Raw genomic sequence first — 21,387 nt, 5'->3', positions numbered from 1 at the left:
GAAATGGAATTTAGAATCCTCCTTGAAAGTGGAGAAGGAAGTATAGCAGAGGCATATAGCAATAGACTCATTCATCTTCAGGATCTCACACTGGGACTATGGTAGGCAGTCTCATTTTATGATTGAAGCAAACCTAATTAGTTTTGCCAATCAAAATTTCTCAGCCTATGTGGTTGTTTGGCTCAGCTAATCTAACAATCCTGTGAATGAAGTAAGATCATAGATGTGATTATAAAAGGGATTTCTTAGCCTTGGTCAGTTCATAGCGTTACCAGGTAATGGACATTAGCTAGCTGTTCCACAAAGGTAAGATGGATACAAGGATGGCTGAATGAAAGAGTGTAGCTGCCTCAATACATTCACCTCCCCAATCCTGGACAAAATACCTAAAGTACATGTTCTACTAAAGGCTTCTCAGAATCTGCCTCTTTAGATGAAAAGAAATATGATTTCACAGCAGATGTTCAAATGAAAGCTGGATGGAAACACCAATGATTGGTTTCTCAGGAGTATGCAAAAGGAGGTGGAAGAAGTGGGATGAAGCATTTATGACCAAGTCGCAAAATCAGTTTATTTGAGAGACACATGAGCTCAAAAGCCACCTATAGTCCATTCTCCTGACTTATTTAAAATTTATATTACAAACTAAGAGAAAGAGATAGCAGGAAATGTGGTTCAAAGAAGGCAAAGCCTGAAGATGAGAATGTCTTATTCTTAATGCTTTTTCTTCTTTTCCTAAGTCCAAGACTTAGAAGTATTAAAACTAAGTGAAGTCAGGACTGCACTCTTTCCCCAGACTCTCACTTGCTTCCCCTGTATTCCTCCTACCTCTTCTCTTCTTTTACCCATATTGTCCCTTTATTCTTAGCTTCTTATTGGATATATTGATTTTTATGTGGATAAACAACTATGGTGTAGGAGAAAGAGCACACAATCCTAGCCACTTACTAACTGTGCAATGTTGGGTCATGTGGCCATTGAGCCTCAGATTCTTGATCATTTAAATGGGATTAATACCACATTATAGGGCTGCTGTGTTTAAAATAGGTCAGAGTTCACTAAAGCCCTTTGAAAATTACGTGGATGATTCATTAATTCTAAGGTGTATGTTTTGCTTTACATTTTAACATCTCTGAAATAAGTATGTATCTTACAACCAATGCATGTTATATTTTAACTGGTAGCACTTTTCATAAAATAATGGTGTACTTATAATTGATGGTGGCTTAGATTACATGAAATATGTCAGTTATTATTCTACTTTTAAAAAATTGGTTACAATATCACATAAACTGCTTAATCACCTGGAATAGAACAATAATGATAATAAAACCCACTTTCATATAACTTCGTGATAAAGAGGTCTCGCTGTTCTAGCACTGATTGGAAATCAGATTATTGTATTTGAAAGGAAATATACTAATGTGGTCATCTCCAGGTGGTGGACTTACAGGTAATATTTTCTTTGTAATTTTCCAAAATTCTGCAATGAATATGTATTACATATGCATATATATATATGTATATATATATATGTGTGTATATATATATATATATAACATTAAGAAAAGGTATTAATATTTTAAAAGTTGCTTACCACTTTGAAGATTTAGAATATGATGCTTATTCAACGACCAGCCTCCTAGATTAGAAGCATCCATCTCAAAACCTTGTAAGATGACTGTCCTTTTCTCCCAGAGAATAAAGTCAGGGCAGGTTTCATATTCATAACCCACAGATACTGCAAAGAAAGAGTTAATGACACATTAGGAAATTTTAAAATATTTGCTTCATTTTTGTACAGATTGAAAATTCTGTGGACATTGCATTTACTACTGAATTCTGATTTGGGTTGAAGTTTGACTGCAAATGTCTTTCTCTTAGCACAGTACAGCATAACATCTAACATAGCATTGGGCATTCAAAAGTGATCTGTTAGTACATATTGGATGAATATATGAATGAGTGAATGAGTGCTTTCATTAGGTATGTACCATATATTTATAGACATTAAGCTTTAGACTGGGCTTTTGAGTTGCAGTCTGTGTTGTAAAACTTAAGAAATAAGCTCTCTGAAGGCTGAAGCTGTGGTGACATAATTTCTTTCTTTACTTTTGTAGAAATGTGGGAAGAGTTGGTTTCTTATCTCTCCAGAATGCAAAATGCATTTAGGAAGCTGGCTTTGAGGTACTGGGTCACTTATACAATTGACCACAAATGAGACTCATAAAAATTGAATTGCCTCATTATATTTTCTCCTGCACTAGTTGGCCTTTAGTTTGTCTGAGTTCACTTAAAGTGTTTCAAGTGCTGCTAGTGTAAATTCCATTTGTGCACATTATGTTTTGGTTTCTGCATATAGCTAACCAACAGGACGTCACCCAACATTTGGCTCCATCGCTTATGAAGCACAGATGTTGTGCATTAAACTTGGAACCCCGGTAAGCCACTAAAATGGAAAGTGAGGAACATGGTAGCTTGGGTACCTCTGCTCTACTGAAATATGTGTAGCTCAAGTATATCGGGTCCCAGCCATTGCCTCAGCAGGTAAACCTGCTTACGTGTTGGAACTCCAGATTTCTGATTCTCGAATTTAAAATGCTTTTTGCCCTTATAATGTTCAAAAACTTAGACTATTGACTCATTACACTGCATACCCCTAAGGTTCTTTCCCCCTTTCTGGCAGTTTAAAATATCCCTAGCTGGTTGTCTGCCATTGCATTTAAGTACCAGCTTCGATCTAACTCTTTAAATGCCCCTGGAGATCTCATTTCTTCTTTTATCATTTGGTTATGAAAACTGGTAATGAAAATGTGTACTTAAATAATGCCAGCACGATAGGTCTTAAGATGAAAAATTAAAGCAAACTAGTTTTGGTTTGTGGCATCAGATAAAGGGAAAAGATGGTATTTTTATTCAAACTGATTATGTGTTCATATGTATATGTGTGTGTGAACACATGCACAGATAAGCTAAAAAGTTCTAATGATTATGAATATACAACTCTAACTTTGTGGATCATCTGTGGCCAGTTTTAAATCACACACTGGCTTCTCTTTGTCCTCCACTCCAGCAAAGCTTTAATAGGGATTAGGGTCATTTTCACGGGTATGTGACTTCTGCAGTCTCACACGGGCCCATGCTTAGAAAGGTCCCACATTTTGTTCAGCTAGTGAAGGCTCATGGAATGCAAACTCCTTTTACTATTATTAGCAAGGCAGATAAATGGGGAGTGGGAAAGACTAATCACGAATGGAAATTAGTTTCAGATTATCTGCGTCAATGCTGTTCTCTATTAAGATAAGTAGAGAGACACAGATTTTCAGTGATGAAAAGGATCTCAAAGGTAATCTAGTCCAGGTTACACTCATGGCACAAGTCATTGCAGGCTAAAATTTCCTCGATATCTTATCATAGCCTGGTGCTTGCTAAAACAACTCTGGTATAGTGGAAAGAGTTGGTTTCAGAGTCAGGAAACACTTCAACTTTTGCATCTGCCATTAGCTACCTTACCTGTGTGGTCTCAGGAAAATTATTATCCATCTCTGGGAGTCATGTTCTTTACTGGAAAAATAATGGGGAGGGGCAGAAGATAGACTAGAATTGGTGGTTCTTAGACCCTTTTGGGTCAGAAAACCTTTTATTATGAATTTGATAAAAGTTGTGGATCTTCTTAGATAATTGCATATGCACACAAAATTTTGTATATAATTCTGGAGGGAGGATTTCACTGACATCCTGAAATAGAGATCTCAGATCAAAGACCTCCGTACTAGATAATTCTTATGATCCCCTTTTAGCACTAACAGTCTATGATTTTAAAGTGCGTTCTTTAAAGATTGCATTTGATCAGTTCAAGCTGAGGATCAAACCTAAAAATCAAAGAGAGCACTGTACCTCATGTTGGAAAAATCAAGTGGTGAGAAAGCACACATATGGCCATATTGGTATGTAGAATAACACCATTTCTGCTTCTCTTGCCAACATTTTTATGTCTTGATTAATAAATAGTCACAACGACAGTGATTACAAGTTTCCTTTAAACCAACATCTTCCCTACTACTGCCAGGATCTGACTTTTGTACATTGTAAGCCTGGTGAGCTCCCCTATAATCCCTTCTCTGGAAGGTGACTCTGTAGTTTTGTAAATAAGTAGTATACCCTGGTGTCCTCCAGTGATGGTTTGGAGCCTGCTTTTTTACTCTCAGTAACAGTTAAAGATTCTCTCAACTCTGTGGCAGGAAACGCTTGCATAAAATATCAGTTAAAGAGTTCTCGATGCAATGATAATGAGACATACTCTTTTCACCTCCTCATTTCTGCTCTCTGAATTCCCTTCTAGTCCACAACAAAAAAAGTACATTGGCTGCAAACTCCACAATTATATTATTTTCCCCTAGTCATAGCAAATAGCAACAAGGCAGCCACTTAATAAGTTCCCTTTATTTTATATTAGATTTACTTTCTCCTGAGAAAGCTTTATGAACTAACAAAGTTATAAATATTACTTAAGACTTGTCTAAAAATTCTAATTGATTTTAATGAGACTGGCTGTGTGTTGGGGTATTTTTGTATGTGGCTCTTTGCTCAGAGTAATAAAACAAGCTTATTTTTTTATGACAGCAGCCCACTTAAACATAATCCTGGAACTTGCATTTGGTTTATGAGAAGGCAGACATTTCACCCCATGTAGCTGAGCTGCTCTCCAAATATAGCACCAACCTAAATTTCCTCTCACAGAAGCAGATTGTAATGCACTAAACACCTACTCTTTTTCATAAAATTAAATATGGAGGGGAAAGGGTTACTCAAGGACTGGTACTGAAAATACTAAGCCCCGACATTACACTCTGTTATTGTGACAGTTGAGTCTCAGTTAAATAAGTAGGGTGGGATACTACCATTTCCTACTCAGCCTGTTGACTATCACGTTTGATCATCAGCACAGCATGGAATAGGCCACAGATTCAGTCTCTGGTGCTCTGGAGTGGGGACAAGGAAGAATAGTGCAATAAGAAGGACAAAATAATTATTCATCAACATTTCAGAGGAGCTGGAGAATATAGGTAAGTCTGGAAGTGAGTAGAGATAGCTGGGGAGGGGGGGCGGTCCTGGACTACACTTCCTAGGGGCTGGCATAGTGGGTCCCATTCTAGTATGTATCTATTGGGAAGGCAGTTGAGAAAAAGTCATTGATATGGCAGAATATCTCCTCTGAACCATGTCCCTTGTGACACTTAATTCTGTCTGGATTTCTGTCTTCCTTTATTCTCTCCCTCACTTCCACAAAGAGATATTAATGAAATGTTCCTTAATAGTAAGGAGACAGGACTGTTACATTTTCAGAGGACTCTGTTCTTCTGGTCACAGGATTGCACTTCTGACTTTACTGTTAGTCATCTTGCAAATATTACACTAGCTTATAAAGAAAGACTGCATCTTGCTCCCCCAAAGCCATTTGAAATTGGAAAAATAACTGAACATTCATTCCACTTATCATAGCAGCAACATTTGTATGATGTAGGGACTGTAAGAAGGCCCAGTACCCTTGACACCCAATTTAGTGACTATGACATTAACCTATAAAGGCTGAGACAGAAGATTGACATTAAGTAGCCAAGGTAAAGATGCTATGCAATGAAGTTGATGTGTAAAATATGACAAGATTAAGCAGATAATTTTTAAACAGCTTCAGGCTAAGGCTTCAGAATTCATAATGGTTGCATTTATGAAGGCAATATATAATTAAAAGTAGTCTGATAGTGTGAGAAATCTACATGTTACCTTCATGAACTCAAGGAACATCCAAAAATAATTTTATGACTTTTGAAAGGTAACTAACAACCAGATCAGAACCTTCTTATCTGAAAGGAATCATTAAATAGAACAATTAATATTTCCCATTCTTGATTCGGTGGAAACATGGCGGAGTGAGAAACATCCCTAGATCCTTTCCCTTGGAACAAAAATAAACCGAACATCTAAAACTCAACGAAAAACACCAAAACTCCACACCAGTACGTCTGAGCATGGGATCTGTGCATAAGAGCTACCACAGGTCAGAACCCCGGGTGTCTGGCGGTGGACTGGGAGTAATAAAGAAGCTGCCTGTCACAGTTGCTGGAGCTCCCTGTAGGAGGAGGAGGAGGGATGAAGGCACAGCGACTTTCCTGAACAACCCTGCCTGGAAGTGCTGGGGCTTGTACACAGCAGAAAAGAGAGCCCAGCCATCAGGGCAGAAAGCAGAGAAGCGGGGCGGGACCATAGAGAAACAATAGCTGATTTTCACTGGCCCCTGTTGCAAAACCATGGCAGAGCCATGGCCCCCAAACCCCAACCAGAAGGCCGATCCCCCATACCCTTCGAGACTGATCACCATGGAGCCCCAGGGAAATCTGAGCAAACGCTACCAAAACTGCTAGGGATCCAAGAGGCTTAGACATCACCTACTAGAAACCAAATAAAGAGTGCCTTCTTTGCAGCAGGCTAAAGAAAGACCTTTATTTAATAAACCTTTCTGGAAAAACAACAGAATACACTTCCATTAAAACCCAGGCAGAGAAATAGTCCATTAAACACCATGAACAATTGAGGTGACAAGTCATCTCAGAAAGAAAGAGAAAAATTTCCAGAAAATAAGCTTACAGACATAGAAATATGCGACATAAATGACAGACTTCAGGATGGCACTTTTGAAAAAACTCAATGAAATCCAAAATAAATCATATCAGCAATTTCAGGAATTAAAAAAAAAAAACTAGGTGAGCAGAGCAAAGAGATTGAAACCCTCAAGAAGAACAGAATAGATATTCTGGAGATGAAGAACACACTGCAAGGGTTGAAAAATGAAATAGCGAGCATGGGAAATAGAGTCGACCAAATGGAGATAAGGATCAGTGATATCGAAGACAGAGATCTAGAAATAAATCAGAAGGAAGAAGAGAGAAACCAAAGAATGAAAAATAGTGTAAGAGAAATACAAGAACTAGCTGATAATATCAGGAGAGGAAACATAAGAATAATGGGCATTACCGAAGGTGAGGACAAGGAGCAGGGATTGGAAAGCATTTTTCAGACAAATAGTGGATGAGAATTTTCCAAATCTAAAGAATGAGCTGGAGCTTGGAATTCAAGAAGTCAACAGAACACCCAATTATCTCAACCCAAAAAGATCTTCACCAATACACATTGTATTAAAGTTATCGAAAACCAACGACAAAGACAGAATTCTCAGAGCAGCCAGGGAAAAGAAGACGGTAACGTATAAAGGAAACCCATTAGATTATCCTCGGACTTCTCAGCACAGACCTTACAAGCCAGAAAGGAAGGGAACCAAATATTTAAACTATTAAGTGAAAGGAACTACCAGCCTAGAATAATATATCCAGCTAACTTCTCCTTTAGATAGGAATGAGAAATCAAGACCTTTCCAGACATACACGAATTGAGGGAATTCTCCACTACGAGGCCTGCACTACAGAAAATACTGAAAGGGGTCAGCTCACCTAAAACAAAATAACAACAACAACAACAACAACAACAACAAAAATACATAATTAGGAGTAAAGTGACTATGAGGCAAATGGAAGCAGAGGAGTGCAACCCTTATTAAGACCAGGGCATTATACCTTAAATAATAAGAAGTGAATTATTATAAGAAGATGATAATAAACGTTCTGCGTACATAGGGACAAATTGAGACAACAATGACTGAAAAGGGAAGGATTCAAAGATCCAAATTCACAAAGGGGAATGGAGATAAAGCACACGCAGAAGAAAAAGGACAACTGTATTTATATAACTATCCTTTACATATTCGTAAAGGTAACCACACACCAAAGATTCAGAACTGAAGTATATAACATAAAATAAGGAGAACCAGAGAGAAAACTCCCAAAAGCCAACCATAATTAAGAAAACAGAAACATATGGACAAGGAGGCAATGGAAACACGGAGCTACCAGAAAGCAAAAGATAAAATGGCTATAAGAAGACCTCATATTTCAATAATTACCCTAAATGTAAATGGACTGAACTCACCAATAAAAAGGAACAGAGTTGCAGAATGGATCAAAACCCAAAAGCCAACCATATGCTGCCTCCAAGAGACACATCTCAGCTCCAAAGACAAATATAGACTCCAAGTGAAAGGGTGGAAAATGATATTTCAAGCAAATGGCATTCAGAGAAAAGCAGGAGTGGCAATACTAATATTAGACAAAATAGACTTCAAAATAAAAAAAGAAAAGAAAGATACTTTCTTTCTTTTCATAATGATAAAGGGAATCATGCAGCAAGAACACTTAACACTTATTAATATATATGCTCCCAATCTGGGAGCCCCAAAATATGTTAAGCAATTACTAACAGAACGAAAGGGAGAAACAGACCAAAACTCTATCGTAGTAGAAGAACTGAATACCCCACTGTTGGATATGATCAGATCATCTAAACAGAAAATCAATAAGGAAATCACATCAATAAATGACACTTTAGTCCAACTGGACATAACTGACTTTTATAGAGTCTTCCATTCCAAAACAGCTGCTTATACATTCTTCTTTAGTGCACATGGAACATTCTCAAGAATCGAACACATACTGAGAAACAGACATAGCCTCAACAAATATGAGTGTTGAAATCACACAACCGATATTCTCCAATCATAATGCTTTGAAACTAGAGATCAACTGCAGAAAGAAATCAGGAAGAACCACAAAAACATGGCGATTAAACAACATGTTACTGAAGAATAACTGGGTCAGAGAAGAAATAAAAACAGAGATCAAGAGATACATAGAAACAAATGATAATGATAATACAACATATCAAATATTTTGGGACATGGCAAAAGCAGTCATAAGAGGAAAGTCCATATCTTTACAGGCCTATCTCCCCAAACAAGAATGAGCCCAAATAAACAATCTAATGTTTCATCATAAAAAACTAGAAAAGGAAGAACAAATGAAGCCTAAAGTCAGCAGAAAAAAACAAATCATCAAAATTAGAGCAGAAATAAATGAAATTAAAAACAAAAATCAATAGAAAAAATAAATACAACAAAGAGTTGGTTCTTTGAGAAGGTTAATAAAATTGACAAACTCCTAGCTAGACTCACTAAAGAAAAAAGAGAAAGGACACAAATAAGGAAAGTCAGGGATGAAAGAGGAGAAATTATGACTGACATCACAGAAATATGAAGGATCATACAAGAACACTATGAAAAAGTATATAACACCAAATTTAATAATCTATAAGAAATGGACCAGTATTTAGAAGAACACAACCTTCTTAGACTGAATCTAGAAGAACTGTAAAATCTTAATAGACCGATTTGCAGTACGGAAATTGAAACAATCATAAAAAACCTACCAAAAAGTAAAAGTCCAGGACCAGATGGCTTCACCAGTGAATTCTACCAGACATTCAAAGAAGATATAATACCTATTCTCCTCAAACTCTTCCCTACAATCAAAGAGGAGGCAATACTTCCCAACTTATTTTATAAGGCCAGTATTACTCTGACACCACAACCTGGTAAAGATAACACAGAAAAAGAAAACTGCACACCAATATCTCTTATGAACACAGATGCAAAAATCCTAAATAAGATACAAGCGAACTGAATACAGCAACATATTAAAAAGATTATACACCACGATCAAGTTGGCTTCATCCCAGGGGCACAAGGATGGTCAAAATACGCAAACTGATTAATGCGATACACCACATAAACAAATTAAAAAAATAAGAATCATATGATCATATCAAGAAATGCAGAAAAAGGCTTCGACAAGATACAGCATCCGTTTATGATCAAAACACCTCACAAAATTGGTATAGAAGGAACGTACTTTCAAATAATAAAGGCCATATATGACAAACCCTCAGCCTTCATTACACTTAATGGTGAAAAACTAAAAACCTTCCATCTAAGATCAGGAACAAGGCAAGGCTGTTCATTATTGCCACTGTTATTCAATATAACATTGGAGGTCCTAGAAAGTGCAATCAGACAAGGGAAAGATAAAAAGGTATCCAAATAGGAAATGAAGAAGTCAAACTGTCACTATTTGTGGATGACATGATTCTCTATATAGAAATCCCTAAAGACTCCACAAGAACACTACTAGAAACAATAAGCAAATACAGAAAAGTTTCTGGATACAAAGTCGACATTCAAAAATCCATAACACTCCTACACTTTAATAATGAAGTGTCAGAAATGAAGTGGAAAAAATAATTCCTTTTGCAATTGCAACAAAAAGAATAAAATACATAGGAATAGATTTAATGAAATGTGAAGGACGTCTATAATGAAAACAAGACCCTATTAAAAGAAATCGAAGAAGATACAAAGAAATGAAAAGATATTCCGTCTTCTTGGATTGGAAGAATCAACATAGTTAAAATGACCATATTACCTAAGGCATTATACAGATTTAATGCAATCCCCATCAAGATCCCATTGGCATTTTTTAAAGAAATAGAAGAAAAAAATCATCAAATTTGTATGGAAGCACAAAAGACCCCGAATTGCCAAAGCCAACCTGAGAGAAAAGAACGAGGCTGGAGGCATCACTCTTCCTGACTTCAAATTATACTACAAAGCGACAGTAATCAAAACAGTGTAGTATTGTCAGCAAAACAGACCCACGGACCAGTGGAACAGAATCGAGAGTTCAGAAGTAAACCCATATTTATATGGGCAAATAATTTTCGACAAAAAGCCAAAAACATAAAGTGGAGAATGGAAAGCCTCTGCAATAAATGGTGCTGGGAAAACTGGAAAGCCTCCTGCAAAAGAATGAAAGTAGACTATTGTCTATCATCACACACCAAAATTAACTCAAAATGGATTATGTGCCTGAATATAAGACCTGAAACAATACAATGCATAGAAGAAAACACAGGAATTAAACTCAAGGACGTTGGTCTTGAAGAGGATTTTATGAATTTGACCTCAAAGGCAAGGGAATTAAAAGCTAAAATAAATGAATGAGACTACATCAAACTAAAAAGCTTCTGCTCCGCAAAAGAAACCATCAACAAGGTAAAGAGATAACCATCCAAATGGGAAATATATTTGCAAGCAATACCTCTGATAAAGGTTAATATTCAAAATATACAAAGAACTCATATGGCTCAATAAATACAAAAAAAAAATGGTCCAATCAAAAAATGGGTGGAGGTCTGTACAGACACTTCTCTTTAGAGGACATACAAATGGCCAACAAATATATGAAAAGGTGCTCAACATCACTAGCTAGTAGGGAAATGCAAATCAAAACCACAGTGAGATACCATCTCACACTTGTTAGAATGGCTATAATCAACAGGACAAGTTATTAACAAATGTTGCAGAGGATACAGAGAAAAAAGAACTCTCATACACTGCTGGTGGGACTGCAAAATGGTACAGCCACTATGGAAAACAGTATGGAGGTTCCTCGAAAAACTAAGAATTAATCTACCATATGATCCAGCAATCCCTCTCCTGGGTATTTACCCCAAAGACTTGCAAACTCATATCTGAAAAGATATTTTCACATCAATGTTCATAGCAGCATTATTCAGAGTGGCCAGGACGTGGAAGCAACTGAAGTGTCCTACGATAGATGACTGGATAAAGAAGCTGTGGTATATATATACAATGGAATATTATTCAGCCATAAGAAGAGATAAAATACTGCCATTTGCGTCAACATAACTGGACCTCAAGATAATCATGCTAAGCGGAATAAGCCAGACAGAAAAAGTTGAAAATCACCTGATATCACTTATATGTGGGATATAAACCTAACAGCAACAAATGAACAGGACAAGCAAGCAGAGACTCATGGACACGGACTATAGGCTAGTGGTTACCAGAGTACTATAGACTAGTGTTTACTAGTGGGGTGGGGGAGGAGTGGGTAGGTAGATGGAATAAAAGGGGTCAAATATAGGGAGGTAGGGGGAGGGCGAAGTGGGTAAAAGGGATCAAATATATGATAGCTGAAAGAAACTGGACTTTGGGTGGTGGACACACAATAGAACATACAGATGTCAAATTATAATGTACACCTGAAAATTATACAATTGTATTGACCAATGTTACCCTAATATACTTAATTAAAAAAATTTCCCATTTTTTAATGCAAAACAGTAACAAAACAAAAAACAAAAGATCTAAAAAACCAAATGTGTGCCCTGGAAACAACAGATCAAGACTATGTAGACAAATGCTATCTACTGAGAACAGATACCTGCTCCCAGAACTTTTATCTTTTCTTATTCTCTAGTGATTTATCATAAATTAGGATGACCCCAGAGGCTCCTCCATTTGACACACTGCCCAGAGTCCTGGAAAGTTTTATTTATCTATTTATTATTCTTGGATTAGTAAGAGTGTCAGAATCAGGTGATGAATTTTTATCAAGTTCTGTTTCAACACTTACGGAAATAGTCACATAGTTTTCTCTTTCACTCAATTAAAGGTGGTACATTATAAAAATAGATGTCCTAATGTTGAACTGTCTTTGTGGTCCTAAAATAAACTCTACTTGGTTATGATGTATCATCTTTTGAATGAATCGCTGGATTTGATTTGGTAATACTTTACTTAGGATCTGCACCCAAGCAGTTTAAAAAAATAAGATTTAAACATTTAGTGCTAAAAATGAGATAGCTGGATGAAGATAAAGTACAGGTAAGAAAGATAAAATGTGTCCTGAAATGAGGTAATCACTCCTTTACTCCTTCACTTCTGCCAAATGGTCCTATACTCTGAAATCTAATATGAGTTTTTTTTTCTGGCTTCTTCGTCCATGCCTAGCTGCATAAAAGTGAGCCTGGGACCTAGACGACTCATGTGTTACTGAAGGCATCGTGACATATTGGCTTACATCTACATTTGTGAATACCTTTGTGTATCTGGACAACATCCTCCTCTCTTTTGCCAGACCCATTATACAGCTGACCCTTGAACCACATGGGGGTTAGAGGTGATAAATCCCTGTGCAGTTGAAAAATCTGAGTATATTATTTGACTCCCCCAAAACTTAACTACTAATAGCCTACTGTTGACCAACCGAAAGCCTTACTGATAACATAAACAGCCAATTAAGATATATTTTATATCTTATATATATTATATACTGTAGTTTTACAATTAGGTAAGTTAGAGAAGAAAATGTTATTAAGAAGATCATAAGGAAGAGAAAATATAATTACAGTGTTTATTGAAAGAAAATCTGCTTATAAGTAAGCCTGCACAGTTCAAAACCATATTGTTCAATTTCATAGTCAAGGAGTCAAACTTAGACTCTGTCCTTATTCATTTGTTTGTTCACTCATGCAAAACATATTCAATATTTAATAGGTACCTCCTGCTGTCTGGCACTGGGCATATTAAAATGAAGAGGACAGAGCAAGGTAGCTCTCTTCTCAGTGGAGCTCACATTCTAGTGACAAGAACAAATATAAAACAAAAGCAAATAATACACACACAAATTGTGATATATGGGAAAATGCAGAATATTATGACAGAGTGGAACAAGAGAATTTAAGTTGGAATGGAGAGGCAATGAAAAGCTTTTTTATACAAAAGGGGTTTATCTTATGAAGTATAGGGAAGAGCATTCTAGGCAGAGAAAACAGCATATGTACAAGGAAGACCTTGAGGCTTGGTATCTTTCAGAGTTTTAAAGAAGATCAGGATGGCTCGAGAGTCAGTTTCTCCCTAGTGCATCAAAAACAAATGAAGAACAACCCTTAACTCCTCCTCACACTCCATACAAAATAAAACAAAAGATTAGTATTTTTTAGCAGTATTTTGGTGTTTTTCTTTGGGGATGTTTGAGAAAATAGATTTACTTTGAAAACAGACTGATTATTCTTTGAAACAGTGTGATTGATTAAAGTGATGCAATATTGTAATGAAAAGAAAGGGCTGTTATCTAATGACTCAGCAAATGTTCACTGAGCTGCTCTATGTGCCAGGCAGGTGATCTGCTAAACACTGTAGATGCAATGGATATTACACAGGGCAGGGTAATTTGTCATGTGAGAAAGGCCATACTTTGAAGGGTTACATATCTTCTGGAACTTTCATTTATAGTCTCCTAAAAAAAATCACCTCACATTTGTATAACAATTAACATTTAAATACATTTTTGTGTATATTACCTGATTTGATCACTCACAAAAACTCATGAGGAAGACATATTTGCTGTAATTTGATAGGTAAGATGATAGACTCAGAGAGGTAATGTGATTAGTCCAAGGTCATTTGCTTAATAAGTGGCAGAACCAGAGCTCAAATCCAGTGACTCTTTAGTAAGTGCTTTTCTCCACTACGCTAGATCATAGTTATTAAGATAAAGACTCACAATTCTGAAATGCTAAAGAAATAACCTTTTTTTTTTTTTTTTTTTGCTCCAAATTAAAGAGATAATGACTAGAAGCTATGGATGGCTTTGAAGTAGAATTATCACTGGCTGGTCAAATATAGTACCTAGTTATGTTGTCGTTTTGATGTAATTATGAACAGCATTCTCTTTTACTCTGAAAACCATCTTGGTTTGAATAATAAATCATATGGTCACTCAATCTTAAAGAGATAGCTCCATAATTCCCTGACATGAATTGGTAGAGGGGACTGGGAGGTAAGAAGAGTCATAAATGTTGACTTAGAAAATAATTTATATGGTTTGGTAAGTGATTTAATTTTTCTTTCTCTTGAGTGTATCATCTTACCAATAGTTTTCAAATTCTTATGCATCAAGTTCCAGGCAAGATGGTGGAGTAGGTAAACGCTGTGCTTACCTCTTCCCATGACTGCATTACAATTACAACTAAATTATAGGACAATTAACCTGGAAAACCATTTGAAGACTAGCCAAACAGAAATCCTATAACTAAGGATTTAAAGAAGAGGCCGCATCGGGACTGGTAGGAGGGGCAGAGATGTGAAATGGGTTGGCCCTACACCCATGTGTGGCAGTTGAGCATTGTGAGGGATATCTTCACTGGGGAGGTCTTCCTGGAAAAGCAAGGGACCCCAGCCCTACACTGGAACTCCACAGTCCAGGGTTCCAGTGTTCAGAAGAGGTGTCCCCACAAAATCTGGTTCTGAAAATAAGTGAGAATTCCGCCCATCAGAGTGAAATGGAAGTCTGCAAGAATTCCGCCCATCAGAGTGAGATGGAAGCCTGCAAGAAACCCAGATGTCCTCTTAAAGGACCTTTGCACAGACTCATTTGCTCGCAAGCCCTCACCCTGGGCTCTGGTGGAGGGACGGCAACTCAGGAGGCACCAGAGACATACATGGAAAGACTGAGTTGTGCATTTCAGGGCGAGGGCTAGAGGGACAGCAACCATTGTTTCTGTGTTGAGCCTTCCTCCAAGCAGACTACATGTGGGTGCCATCATTCCTGTGTTGAGCCCTCCCCCTAACACGGCCAAATCTAAATTTGCATTGGCTTGGTGAAATCTGCTTTCTTTACCCTGGTGACTCTCTGGAACCCTGTCCCCCACAATTTGCACCATGACCAGAGGAACTCTCCATAGCCAGAGAACCAGTCCCGCCCCCCACACAGAAGGAGACTCTTTCAGCAGCAAAAGAAGCCAGCCTAAGCTTATATGCTGCCAGAGGCAGTTTCAGTGGTGGGCAACCAGATCCAACACACACTGTAGCCTTTCTTGTACAACTCTCAGAGGTCTATGGGCACAAAGTGGTTGCCAGCTGGCCTCAGTAAGCTCTCAGACTGTTGTGAGTGGCTCCAGGCTCAGCACTCATATAAAACCTGAATCTGCATTAACCTGGAGAACTCCACTCGCCCCACCCTGGTGACTCTTTGGGACCCCTCCTCACTCAACTCGTGTACTGCTCAAAGCTCTTTCAGCAGCTGAGCCTTACAGTCAACTGGCAGGTAGCCTCAAGCCTCTGTGTACCCTGGGCTATTTGCTAAGCTGTCTCAGGCCTAGTACTGGTGGCAGCCAGATTGGTTCACAACGTGACCTCTCCTACATGAGTCCAGGTCCGGCACAGGCAGTGAGCAAACATTAATAGCTTTGAAGCTCCTACCAGGTAGCCCTGGGCCAGTCACAGGCAGCAGCTAAACTTGGCCTGTACGAGAATCCGTCCAAGGGGACCCGGAACCAACATACCTGGAGGCCGGCTTCAGATTACAACAGAGTACTACACGATTAGCCCCACAAGTGGCACATCCAATGGGTGCTCTCAATAGGTGCATGGGCCCGCTGAAGCAAATCCCATTGGTGGAGTGATCCCCCACACAGCAGCTCATAAGCTGTATATGTGGCTAATCCTCACAGCCAGTCAGGCCAAGAGTCAATCCCACCCACTGATATGCCAACAACAATTAAGACATAAATACAAAAGGAGGACAGACACATCCCAGATAAGGGACACTCCTGGAGCATCCAGCACAGGTGATCAAGGAGGCTGCACCACTGGCCACACTAGGCACCTACTACATAAGGTCACCTAGCCAAGACTGTGAGACAGCAGATCTACCCAATATATAGAAATGAACACAGAGAGGCAGCCAAATGAGGGAACAGAGAAACATGTCCCAAATGAAAAGTAGGAGAAACTTCCAGAAAAAGAACTAAATAAAATGAAGGAAAGCAACCTATCAGATACAGAGTTCAAAACACTGGTTATAAGGATGCTCGAGAAACTCAGAACTTCAACAGAGATAAAAAAAGAAAAGGATACAAAAACCATACAAAAGAGCCAGTCAGAAATAGGAATACAATAAATGAAACGAAGAATACACTAGAAGGAAATAACATCAGATTAGATAAAACAAAGGATTGAATCTGTGATTTGGAAGTCAAAGTAGCAGAAAATGCCCACTTGAAGCAGCATAAAGAAAAAAGAATTTTACACTTGAAACTTATTGTATTTTATTAATTGATGTCATCATAATGAATAAAGAAATAAAATAAAATAATTTTAAAAAAGAGGATAGTTTTAGGGGACCTCTGGGACAACATCAAGCAAATCAACATTCACATCACTGGGGTGCCAGAAAGAGAAGAGAAAGAGAATAGGGAATTGAGATCCTATGAAATAATGCTATTTTCTAACCTGGTGAAAGAAATAGAAATATAAGTTCAGGAAGCACAGAGAGTCCCAAACAAGATGAACCCAAACAGCTCCACACCAAGATACATCATAATTAAAATGACAAAGGTTAAAGACAAAGAGAGAATCCCAAAAGCAACAAGAGAAAGGCAGTTAGTGATTTGCAAGAGAGCTTCGTTAAAACTGTCAGCTGATTACTCAACAGAAACTTTGAAAACTAGAGGGATTGCCATGAAATATTCAAAGTGATTACAAACAAGGACCTACAACCAAAACTATTATTCTACCCAACAAAGCTATCAATTAAAATTGAAAGTGAGATAAAGAACTTTGCAGATAAGAAAAAAACTAGAGGAATTCTTCACCACTAGCTAGTATTACAAGAAATGTTAAAGGGACTTCTTTAAGAAGAAGAGGAGGGGGAAACAACATGAATACTCATAATAAAATAGCAATAACTATGTAATGCAATGGATTAAATACTCCAATCAAAAGACATAGGGTAGTTGAATGGATAAGAAAACAATACCCATACATATGTCATCTACAGAGACCCCCTTCATTTTGAAAGACAAACATAGACTGAAAGTAAAGAGAGGGAAAAAGGTATTTCATGCAAATAGAAATGAAAAACAGTTGGGGTAGCAATACTTATATTAGAGAAAATAAAACAAAGGCTATGATGAGAGGCAAATAAGGGCATTACATAATGATAAAGGGATCAATCCAATAAGAGAATATAACCCTAGACACATTTATGAACTGAACGTAGTAGCACCTAAATATGTAAAACAAATTTTGGCTGACATAAAAGGAGAGATCAATGGTAATACAGTCATAGTAGGAAACTTTAACACCCCATTGACACCAATGGACAGATCTTCGAGAAAGAAAATCAACAAGGAAACAACAGCAGCCTTAAATGACACACTAGACCAGATTTAATTGATATTTTCAGAACATTTCACCCCAAAGTAGCAGAATATAAATTCTTCTCAAGTGCACAAAGAACATTTTCCAAGACAAACCAATGGTAGGCCACAAAAACTAAGTCTCAATAAATTTAAAAAGACTGAAATCATATCAAGTGTCTTCTCTGACTACAATGGTATGAAACTAGAAATCAACTACAAGAAAAAAACTAAAAAATACACAAACACATGGAGGCTAAACAACATCCTATTAAAAAAATGAATGGATTAACAATGAGATCAAGGAAGAAATCAAAAGATACCGAGAGACAAACGAAAATGAAAACACAACAACCTCAAATCTATGGGACATAGTGAAAGCAGTCCTAAGAAGGAAATTCATAGCAATACAGGCCTACTTCAAGAAACAAGAAAAACATAAATAAACAATCTAACCTCAAACCTAAGAGAACTAGAAAAATAAGAGCAAACAAAGCCCAAAGTGAGTAGAAGAAAGGAAATAATAAAGACCAGAGTGGAAAGAAATGAAATAGAGTCTAGAAAAGCAAAAGACTTTTGCCAGTTCTTTGAAAAGATAAGATTGATAAACCTTTAACCAGATTCATTAAGAAAAAAGAGGACCCAAATAAATAAAAGCAGAAATTAAAGAGGAGTGACAACTGATACCACAGAAATACAAAAGATGATAAGAAAACACTATGAGCAATTATATGCCAACAAATTAGACGATCTGGAAGAAATGGATACATTCCTAGAAACATACAATCTTCCAATACCAAATCAAGAGGAAACAGAAAATCTGAACAAACTGATTAATACTAACGAAATCTAAGTGGCAATCACAAAAATCCTAACAAACAAAAGTCCTTGACCAGATGGCTTCACAGCTGAATTTTACCATTCAAAGAAGAATTAACACTTATCCTTCTCAAATTATTACAAAAAATTCAAGAGGAAGGAAGGTTCCCAAACTCATTCTATGAGGCCACCATTACACTGAATGCAAAGCCAGGCAAAGACCTTACAAAAAGAGAAAATTATAGGCCAATATCCCTAATGGATATAGATGCAAAAATCCTCAACAAAATATTAGTAAACTGAATTTAGTAATACGTTAAATAGATCATACACCTTGATCAATTGGGATTTATTCCTGGGATGCAAAGTTGATACAATATCAGCAAATCAATTAGTGTGATATAGCACATAAACAAATCGAAAGATAAAAATCATATGACTTTATTGTTTTATTTGAAACAATCCAGCGGCCATTTCTGATGGAAACTTTCAGCAAAATGGAAATAGAAGTAACATGCCTCAACATAATAAAGGCCGTATATGACAAAACTACCACTAATATCATACTCAATGAGGAAAAATTAAAAGCATTTCTTACAATCAGGAACAAGGCAAGGATGTCCACTTTCATCACTTTTATTCAACATGGTTTTGGAAGTCTTAGCTATAGCAAGTAGACAAAAAAATAAATAAAAGTCTTCTAAATTGGAAAGGAAGAAGTAAAATGGTTATTATCACAGATGACATTATATTATATAGAGAGAACCCCAAAGATACCACCAAAAAAACTATTAGAACTGATAAATGAATTCAGTAAAATAACAGGAGACAAAATTAATATTTATAAATTGGTTACATTTTTATACACCAATAACAAACTACCAGGAAGAGAAATTAAGAAAACTATCCAATTTACAACCGGATCAAAGAAAAAAAAAAACCTAGAAATAAATCTAACCAAAGAAATAAAAGATCTGTATTCAGAAAATTATAAGACATTGAAAAAGAAATTGAAGAATATACAAATAAATGGAAGCACATACTATGGTCATGGGTAGGAAGAATCAATATCACTAAACTGGCCATACTAACCAAAGAAATCTATAGATTCAGTGCAATAACTATCAAAATACCAATAACATTTTTCACAGAAGTAAAACAAATAATCCTAAAATTTATATGGAACCACAAAAGACCTCAAATAACCACGGCAATCTTGAGAAAGAAGAACAAAGTTGGAAGTATCACACTACTGGATATCAAACCACATAACAAGCCTATAGACAAACAAAACATAGATCAATGGGACATAATAGAGAGCCCAGAAATAAACCCTTGTCAACATGGTCATTTAATCTATGACAAAAGAGACAAGAATACACAATGGGGTAAAGACAGTCTATTCAACAAATAGTGTTGGGAAAACTGGACAGATTTCTGCCAAAAAAATGAAACAAGACCACTTTCTTATACCATATAAAAGAATAAACTCAAATTGGATTAAAGACTTAAATGTAAGACCTGAAACCATAAAACTCTTAGAAGAAAACATAGGCAGTCAACTCTCTGACATTGCTTTTAGTAACATATATATGTTTTTCTGATATATCTCCTCAGGTAAAGGAAACAAACAAAAAAATAAACAAATGGAACTAGGTCAAACTAAAAAGTTTTTGCATAGTAAAAAAAACCCAACAAAATGAAAAGACAACTGACTGAATGGAGAAGAAATTTGTCAATGATACATCTGATAAGAGTTTAATATCCAAAATTTCTAAAGAACTCATACAACTCAAGAGTAAAAACCCCCCAAACAATCCAATTAAAAAACAGAGGACCTGAATACACTTTTTCCAAAGAGGACATACAGATGGCCAACAGACATTTTTAAAGATGCTCAACATCACTAATCATCAGAGAAATGCAAATTAAAACCATAATGAGATATCATCTCACACCTGTCAGAATGGCCATCTTCAATAAATCAAAAAGCAATAAATGTTTGCGAGATGTAGAGAAAATGGAACCCTCGTGCATTGTTGGTGGGATTGCAAATTGATACAGCCACTATAGAAAACAATTTAGAGGTTCCTCAAAAGATTAAAAATGAAACTATCTTATGACCCAGCAATTCCCCTGCTGGGTACTAATCCCATGAAATCAGAAATATTAGTCTTCCATACAAAATATGAAATATTACTATTTTCAGTAACATGGATGGGCCTAGAGGGTATGCTAAGTGAAATAAGTCAGACAGAGAAAGACAAATACCATACAATTTTGCTTATATGTGGAATCTAAAGAATAAATGAACATACAAAACAAAAACAGACTCATAGGTATAGAGAACAAATTGATGGTTCCCAGATAGGAGTGCTATTGGCAGACTGGGTGAAAAAGATGAAGTGATTAAGAAGTACAAATTGAGAGTTACAAAATAGTCACAGGGATGTGAAGTACAGTATAGGAAATTAGTCAATACTATTGTAGTAACTACGTATAGTGCCAGGTGGGTACTAGACTAATCAGCGAAATTACTTTATAAATTCTATGAATGTC

General features: G+C 36.7%; 1 protein-coding gene across 3 annotated transcripts in view; it reads right to left on the bottom strand.

Moving 5' to 3' along the window:
- The window catches only part of TENM1 (teneurin transmembrane protein 1), a 745,224-nt gene that overhangs the window by 168,125 nt on the left and 555,712 nt on the right, over window positions 1-21,387 (bottom strand). For all 3 annotated transcript variants that reach the window (XM_011378218.2, XM_011378219.2, XM_011378220.2), the window contains exon 19: window positions 1,598-1,741. In XM_011378218.2, coding sequence (XP_011376520.1) covers window positions 1,598-1,741 — 144 coding nt within the window. The remainder of the gene's footprint in view (window positions 1-1,597; window positions 1,742-21,387) is intronic.

The sequence above is a fragment of the Pteropus vampyrus genome, unplaced genomic scaffold, assembly GCF_000151845.1.
Source record: "Pteropus vampyrus isolate Shadow unplaced genomic scaffold, Pvam_2.0 Scaffold335, whole genome shotgun sequence".
NCBI classification, from domain to species: Eukaryota; Metazoa; Chordata; class Mammalia; order Chiroptera; family Pteropodidae; genus Pteropus; species Pteropus vampyrus.
Note: the sequence above shows the minus strand (reverse complement) of the source record. Positions and strands in the feature narration are given on the sequence as shown.